Below are 8,375 nucleotides of genomic sequence, written 5' to 3' on the forward strand. Positions count from 1 at the left end.
TTAAGCATAGGAGACAAAAGATGGTGAGGCAACATGATAAAATTATTTTAACATTTCTATTGTCTGTGCAGAAATGTGTGTAGCTCTAGCCTTGTATTGAGACAGTTTTTCATCACACATTCACCCAAAACAGCAGGAAGAAAAAAAACAGAAAGGAGATTTTTGTTTTTAAGTTAAGCTGTATTTATCAAAGAGCAGTCATCAAAAATAAGACATTCTACATACATTCATCAGAAAATAGTCTGAATCAGATGCTTTTTGCCATAAATTGCATTAAACAATCTCCGGAGCTTTGTTTACATCTGTTAATTGTGCATCTTTTCTCCTTTACATCTCTCCCAGATCTGCCAACAGCAGCATTTTTCCACACAAAATCTCCCAAAATCTATTGAGAATTTAAGACTTTGGCAAAGGCAATCTGATATGATCATCAAATGCATTCAAGACACTTCAAAATAAACTTAATTCCTTAGGATTTAATTATTAACTTTATTTGGAACATAACAAATGACTATATACAAATCTAGCAGTAGAAATAGATCCCTACTAGTCGATTGCCTTTTTCCTCATGAATAGAAAAACAGGCCTGTTAAAAGTAAACAATAACAAGAAAAAGAAAATCCTTAAAATATCAGACTGCCAATAAAACCTCTTCATGGGATCAGTTTCGTTTTTTTTTTCCCTTAGGGACGCTCAAACCCCCCACACTGATGGCTTTTCTCTGTGCCTTTGGGTGTCCAGAGCTCAAAATCAAGACGCCCGATACAAAATGATCACCTATCAAGTGACATCAAGTTTGCATGAGAAGGAAATGTAAACGGCAAAAATATATCCTCATCACTATTAATCTGCCGTTTTGTCCGACAAATAAAACCCTCCCACAGCTTCCATTATCCTCTCAGCAGAGACCGTCTTCCAGAAGAAGTGCAGCACGATGTGGCATTTTAAGAATCAGAACCATTTTAAGTCCAGGCCGTTCTTTTTTTTTTCGACAGATTTTTGCTTCAAAACTTCCTGTGGCTGCCTGAGGTTCACTGGTTGTTACGACATCTTCAAAGTTTCCTCCTTCTGGTGACGGGCTTTGAGAAAACGGCGTCCCTTATACGTTTGCGGCGAAGGTTCCTAGTGGTGATGGGTGCCTCTCCGTCTGTTATCCTCGTCAGAGCTCGAGGGAGAGGATCCTTTGGACTAGGCAGCGGAGAGATCAGGTCCACCTCTACGTTGGGAACAGGCTCTGAAAGCGCTCTGGGTCTGAGGATGAGGGGGGAATAATAATAATAAAAAATAAAAAAAGGAAATTTTTATTAGCGCTTAATATAGCAGACATTATTTATGTAGTTCCATAATAAATCTTGAAAGCGAAGAAAAAAAAAAGGAAAGCAATTCTTACTTTGCTGTTTTTTTACTTTCTTTTCTGGGTTTGGTGGTTTTCTCCACTTCAGGAAGGTCCTTTTCTGTAGAAACTTTATCCTGAAAGAGAACAAAAACAGACATCATGAGACAGACCACCACCAAGGGACGCAGGAAAATACTGCCTGGTTTTTAACCCTCTACCTGAGCAGGAATATCTTTTACTCTAGTTCTTCTGCGTGTAACTGGTACTTCCAGGTCCTCGCTTGGAGCAGCAAACTCTGCTTTATGAGCTGAAACAGAGAAACGGTACAAGGTTACAAAAGAGGACTGAAACAATCAGATCAAAGGTGATTGAGTATTGAAATAACCTTCAACTAATTTTAGAATCGATTAATTGTAAATGGAGTATAAAGACTAAAATATGTCTTTAGCTGACAGAGCTACCTACTTACAGTAGCAAATATACCAAAATTGTTTAAAAAAAATACATATAAATATTTAGTTTTTAATTTAGGAAATACATTTTTACATCTGTCAATATCCTTTATCCAGAACTCCTCAAGTGGAAATGTTTTGTTTAACCTGGTGTAATTCTGCAAAAAAAATGTTTTAAAGGAATCTTTTCTATCCAGTTATAATAAAAAAATAAATAAAAAAAATAAACAGATCAAGCGATTAGCAAAACAATGCTTAGCTTCAGCCCTTTTTAAAATAATCATGGATGGGTGAAAGAAATGGAGCCGGAGGTCAGATCACCTCTGGTTTGCCGCCGTCTGGAAGGCGAGTAGATAAACGAGTCCTCCCCTGGACTGGACTCTTCTTCTGCAGGTTCAGGCACCAGGCTGTCCGTTTTAGGAGGCTGAGATGAAAGCTCCTTCACTGATGATTTTGTACTCCTCTTCCTGGTTCTCTCTGACTTTATCAAAGCACCACCTGTGTTAAAGACAACAATTCAGATATTCATTTTGGTCTTCATTCTTACACACAACAGGCCTTTGAATCCCTAAACATTTAAACCCAGAGGAACTGGACTGTTAAAAGACATTTCAAAGTTAAAAAGCAGCCTGGTTTGTACCTTCTTGTTTCTCCTCCTCATCCTCGAGTCTCTTGATGAGGGCATCTGCAACAGGGGTTTCAGAGTCCACCTCTAATGGCGAGTCCAGCAGGGGCCGATCCTCCTCAGTGTGGCCCCAAAGCCTACTTCTAGTTGGGCGGCGTGAGTTGGACTGACTAGTGCTTTTGTTAGAATCGGACTTTAGAGGAGATTTGCTTTCTTTCACTTCTATAGCAGCTTCTTGTCGCTTCTTCCTGGTGCTCTGAGGAAGGGACAGAGGAACCAGTGTGACCTATGGATTTCAAATGTGAGTAGAAGATGGATGAACATAATGGATGAACATAATGAACAGATGAAAATTACAACAGAAACAGGATTTCTGAGGATGTCGATGAAAGGTTTTCTTGTGAGGCTGATTTCTTACCTGTGGATACATGTTTAGGGTGTTGCTGCTGGACTGGCGTGTTGCCCTCCCAGGGCTCGGAAGCTGCAATTTTTTCTCCTCTTCTTCTTCAAACACAGCTGGCAGCACTTCTGATCTCATTCTCCTGGAGCTGCGTTTTACAGGAGGGACAACCGGCTTCTCTTTGTCCTCTTCTTTTACTTTCACAGGAGCTGGCTCCACCTCACTGGTGTTCGTCTTTCGGCTGGACCTCCTGGAAGGAGTCGCCTGGGAGGTCCTCTGCTTAGAAGGGGTCTGAGTCTTGGAGCTTCTGCGACTCCTTGTCTCAACAACCTCATCGTCTTGGCTGTCCTCTCTGACCTCCACCTCTGTGGTCGCAGGATTCTCTTTGCTGTCGGTTCTTGCTGCAGCGGCTCTTTGTGATCGTCTGCTTGGGGAAGCCTTCTTGGAGGTTGACACAACTGATATCTCTGTTTCAACCTTTGCAGGCTCCTCCTCAGGAGGCTCTGCATGAGTTTTGCGAGTACTTCTACGAGGTGTGACGGGTTGGATCGCTTTACCTTTCCTAGGCGTACGAGCAGGCGAGATTGGAACAACGCTTCTCGTTTTTTCTATCACTGCTTTTCCGTCTTGCTCTGGCTCGTCTGCCGCCTCTGGGAGCGGAGAGGTGAAAGTGACGTTCCTTCCTCTCGTCATCCTCCGTGTTGGAGTAGAAGGAGCTTTCTTTCTCTGAGAGGCTGTGGTTTGTTTCTCAGTTTGGCTTTCTGAACAAACAAGCTGCTCTGCAGGTTCCTCTTCAACATCTTTATACCTAAGTCGTCTCCTGGTTTTCTCCTCTGTTTCTTCCTCAGTATGTGATGTTTGGAGGTCAAGCTTCCTGTTCTCCGCAGCAAACTCAGTTTCTTCCTGCACTGTTTCAACAGGTCCGTTCCTATCAGGCAGCTGCACTTCACCAGACACTGGTTGCTGATGCTCTTCCTCCTCCTCAACAGCTTCTGTTTCTGCGGCAGACTTTGAATCATTAACAGCAGCTGGAGGTTCTCCTGGAACTGAAACAGAAGCAGATTCTTCATCTTCAGAGAGTCTTCTGATTTCTTCCAATTTGAAATCTCTTTGTTCAGCTGAGTCTCTCGTCTCCAGTGTTTCAGCAGTAATCTCAGTCTGCGGATCAGCTTTGATATTTTCAGCTTCTCCCAGTTCATCATCATCATTTTGATCCATATTTTCTGTCTCTCTCTGTTCTTCTTCTTCTTGTAAAGCCTCATCAATATTATCCGCTTCCACAGGAATGATGTCGGGTTCATCTACAAGGTCTTGATTCTCCAACTCAGGCTGAGCAGGAGGCTCAGCTGCAGGCAGATCACTCCTGACAGCCGACGACTCCTTCCCTCCATCCTCCTCCGTTTCCAGCATTAGTGTGAAGTTGGTTTGAGTTTCAGGCTGCTGCTCCTCGGCCACCATGCCGGTCTGAGCTCCTTCCATCAGGCCTTGCTGTCCTTCCATGAACTCATAGGGGACCAGTAGGGTAGCTGAAGGTTGGAGCTCCATGTATGATGATCTCTGCTCCACGTTTGCGACTGGATCCATCCCTCCCTCCTCCTCACCCAGTCTTACCATCACCACCTCGCCCTCTATGTCCTCCTCTATGATCTGTTAACACATTCAAGATAAACAACTTCGTATGAAGCTGTTATTGGACTTCAATGTGATCTGTGAAGGTTTCATGTCTCCGGTTCTTACCTTCATCTCTGCACCAGGAGTGATCAGAGAGAACTCAGCGGTCTGCTGCTCTGACAGCTCCTGCAGGAAGGGACTGTGTTCCTGCCTCATGAAGGCTGAACTGGGCAGTAGTGGTGGCAGCCTCCCGTTACCCTGAACCTCATCGATTATTTCCACCTCACTACCGGAGTCTTCCTCTTCGTCTTCCTCCTCCTCATCTTCTCCCTCTTCCTCCTCAGCTTGATTAGATGATGACTCCTCCTCCTCCTCCTCAGATGCAGGGCTGGATAATTCTTCACTATCATTCACACTCACCACAGCTAGGAGAGCACAAATAAAACAATTAGGGCATTGAACAGGAATACCAGAAAACTGACAGTGTTTAATTTTCCTTACAGTGAGAGTCGGTGCCTGTTGGTTCTGAGGAGGTGACAGAAATGGTGGATTTCTGTGTTGTGATGATCGGGGGATCTACAGCCGCTGGCTGCTGCTCCTCTTCAACCTCCCCTAAGAGCTCGCTGCAAGAGGATGGCAAATACTGAATCAAAAGCACTAAATGTTTAGCTCATTACTATGCAATTATGTCTTTTAAACAATTAATCTAATGCGGTAAAAGTTCAGGAAAATAACAGTTCCTCTTGGAATAGAATGGAAAGTCACTTTATTGTTCCACAATGAGGAAATTTATGTTAAAGCAGCAAAATGATTATAGAAAAAATGGTCACACAAATATGGACCTTAGAGAAGTGTATAATAGTTAAAAAGTTAAAAAACAAATAAAATACTGTACTATAAAATGATTTAACAATATAAAGCTTTGCACCTGAAGAATAACCAATATACAGCTATGGATATTTTTACAGTAATGGATATTTGAAAATAGCAGCAACATCAGAGATGTTCAAAATGACAGCAGCAGGTTATGTAACTGACTTAAAAACGGTGCAAAATAAGCATGAACTGGAACAGTGGTGGTTAGAGAGGAAAATTATTTACTACATTATAAAGTTAACCTATTGGAGAAAACTAAATGCAGGCAGTGAAACTTATACATTCATTAGTTTATCTAATTTTAGTTTGATGACCTTTGCTTAAAGCTAATGAGAACCAGATTCTAAGTTTATGAAAAATAACAATCCAGCAGTAAAGATCTGAATCTTCACATTAAGGGAAAGCTGTCTGGCTGTGATGGTAGTTCATGAGGAGCTGAATGAACATGAACAAACAATGTTAAAATGTTTGCTTAAGTTCTTTCAGTTATTTAGGGCCCAGTCAAAAAATGTGAACTTTTTCTTGGTAATCCAAAGTTCCAGATAAAAAACAAACAAAAAAAACTTTAAATAAATTTTCATAGTATTCTCCAGAATCTGAGGCACAGGTCCGTTTTTTTTTGGATCCTGAGTGGAGTTTCCACAGGTGGTAATTATGTTTAACCTTAAAGCCTTTAATTCTGGCTTCTGCTAATAAACTTTACCCAGACTTCATTTTCCCACTTCCACTACCAAAGGCAAATAAATGCTTTAATAGCTATTGATCAACATTCTTGAATTAATAAGCATGCATTAATGAGACCAGAACATTAGACTCAGCAACAGAGAAAACATAAGACACCTTTTTAGTAACCTGGGCTTAGTTACAGTTTACTAATTTAATTGTCAGCTGTACTTTCAACAGTTAGTCTATTTTTTTTGCTTTTCATGCACTATTAAAACCTTTCTGAATTTGAAAAGCTGAATTTGGGTTTTTCATTCAGTGGAAGCCATTTAAAGTGACAATAAATATTAAACACTTTAAATATCACTGTATAGGTTTATTTAGAAAAAAATCACAAATTCTTTTTCTATTTTTTAATTGTCATTACACTGTCAAAAGTACAGCGCTACGAAATTCACTCTCTGCATTTAACCCATCCCCATAGAGAACAGAGCAGAGTGGTGGGTTAAGGGTCTTTGCTCAGGGACCCATAGTGGCAGTCTGTGGGAGTGGGTTTCAAACTCACAACCTCAGGACTCCAAGCTCTATGCTCTAACCATTAGGCCGCCACTCCCCACAAATACTATATCCCAGTCTTTTTGAACAGCAATGTCTCAGTTTTATGCGAGGCGTACAGACCTGGGTAAGGACGTGTGGCTCAGTAACGTGCTGTGGATCGTTGAGTCGCTGAAAGACTGCGACGGGTCATCACCAAACAGGTGCTGCTGAACAAACTCTGTCAGATCTAAAGGGAAACAATAACCAGTTCAGTTAACTTTCTACAGAACACACAAGTTCAACACTAGAACACATGTATGGGAAAACAAAGATTAAATTCAGGAAATGAAGATGGTTAATGACATGTCACTCCTCAATATTTATGCATACCTGTTGTCTTCTCCTGATCGTTTGTGGCTTTTCCTTCTTGAGATGGTTTAGGTTGCTCAATGCTGAACTCAGCGGTCTCACACTCAGCATCTGGTTCAGCATCTTTAACTTGCTGCTCCTCATATCTGACCTCTGAGTCCGAGACCTCAGTCACCTGGTTATCAACTGGACCGTGCAAAATTTACCAGAGAATTTGTTAAAGAACTGCAAACCTTTTTTGTGTTCTTTTAGAAAGTGTCTAACCTTTTTGTATATAAAGAAAAGAAATCAGCAGCTCTAAGACAAAACATACCTTCATGGTGAGCAGTTTGTTCCTCCATGTCGAGGCTTACAGTATCGTCTTGTTTGCTCACGGAGGCAGTGTTTAGATCTTCCTCATGTGCCCTCTGACCAGAGGTTTGTTCAATCACCTCCTCACAGCTTTTTGATGCCTTCAAAATCTCCTCTTGCTTCTCTGAAAGGAAGTTAAAGCTCTGCTCTGGAGTCTTTTCTAAACTTTGTTCTGATTCTTTTTCAGTCACAGGCTTGATGTTGAATGTCACCACATCGTCATCGTCATCATCATCCTCTGCGAAAGTTAACCTCTTTGCTCCTTTGGGGTCAACTGATAGAGGAGCATCATAATACTCTAGAGTGGTGTCTACTGACTGAACAGAGGTCTGGCTGGTGTCTAAGTTCACACTGGCATGTGCCTGACTTCCCTCTGCAGCCTCTTCCTGAATGGGTGATGGCTCACTCCCAGAGCACCTAAGTTGTGGTGAGGTAAAACCGCCTTCTGGAGGTAGGAACTTTACACGAGGATGTTGGCCTTCCTCCCCATCTTCCTCTTTAGCAGTTCGTAAAGACCAGCTCTTGTTTGTAGCTTTGGAGCCTCTGCTTAGCTGGCTGATCTCACTTTCTGCTGCCATCTAAACAGAAGCACAAAGACAACATGCAGATTACAAAAAAAGATTCATCCAGAAGGCAAACAATAGATCCGTTAAAGCTGAGCTGCGATGCTCATCATAACTTGCATTTACCCCGTTGGTCCATCGGATCTCCTTCTCGGTTTCAGGAGTCTCGGCTTCTTCAATGAAAGTGATGCGGCTCTCTTTGCTACGCAAAGGGGGGGTGATGGAGCGCCCTGGAGAAGCAGAAGGAGTAGCAACAGGCGTAGGTCTCAGGCTGCTGCGCAGGATGGACTGAGGGGTGAAAGCTGAGAAGACGGGGCCAGAAGCAGCCAAGGCTCGAGCTCGCTGGGAGAAAACAGGCAGACAGTTAGAGGGTAGAGCAATGACTCATTTTTCTTGGATTATCAAACAGTTGGATTGGTTTTAATCAAATTTATAAAACAGCCAGATTTTACTTCATAAAAAAAGTGAATTTTAGGCATTTAATGCCTTTCACAAACTAAATACAGCCAATAGCTTGGAAAAGTACCGTATTTTCACGACCATAAGGCGCACCGTACTAAAAGGCGCACTCTCAGTTATGTGTCCCATTTCT

At 42.0% G+C, this 8,375-nt stretch overlaps 1 protein-coding gene across 5 annotated transcripts in view; it reads right to left on the reverse strand.

Annotated features, from left to right (window-relative positions):
- Positions 1-158: 158 nt before the first annotated feature.
- The window catches only part of ahctf1 (AT-hook containing transcription factor 1), a 27,208-nt gene continuing 18,991 nt past the window's right edge, over positions 159-8,375 (reverse strand). For 4 of the 5 annotated variants that reach the window (XM_015395128.1, XM_015395127.1, XM_015395126.1 and 1 more), the window contains exons 29-40: positions 7,910-8,125; positions 7,183-7,798; positions 6,891-7,055; positions 6,642-6,747; positions 4,926-5,047; positions 4,551-4,849; positions 2,832-4,460; positions 2,429-2,699; positions 2,110-2,286; positions 1,555-1,643; positions 1,391-1,470; positions 159-1,251 (exon numbers count right to left, since the gene is read on the reverse strand). In XM_015395128.1, coding sequence (XP_015250614.1) covers positions 1,053-1,251; positions 1,391-1,470; positions 1,555-1,643; positions 2,110-2,286; positions 2,429-2,699; positions 2,832-4,460; positions 4,551-4,849; positions 4,926-5,047; positions 6,642-6,747; positions 6,891-7,055; positions 7,183-7,798; positions 7,910-8,125 — 3,969 coding nt within the window. In that variant the 3' untranslated portion in view covers positions 159-1,052. The remainder of the gene's footprint in view (positions 1,252-1,390; positions 1,471-1,554; positions 1,644-2,109; positions 2,287-2,428; positions 2,700-2,831; positions 4,461-4,550; positions 4,850-4,925; positions 5,048-6,641; positions 6,748-6,890; positions 7,056-7,182; positions 7,799-7,909; positions 8,126-8,375) is intronic. The other variant, XM_015395129.1, reaches the window with a different exon arrangement.

This window comes from Cyprinodon variegatus, unplaced genomic scaffold (assembly GCF_000732505.1).
Source record: "Cyprinodon variegatus isolate N-32 unplaced genomic scaffold, C_variegatus-1.0 Scaffold726, whole genome shotgun sequence".
In the NCBI taxonomy this organism is placed as follows: Eukaryota; Metazoa; Chordata; class Actinopteri; order Cyprinodontiformes; family Cyprinodontidae; genus Cyprinodon; species Cyprinodon variegatus.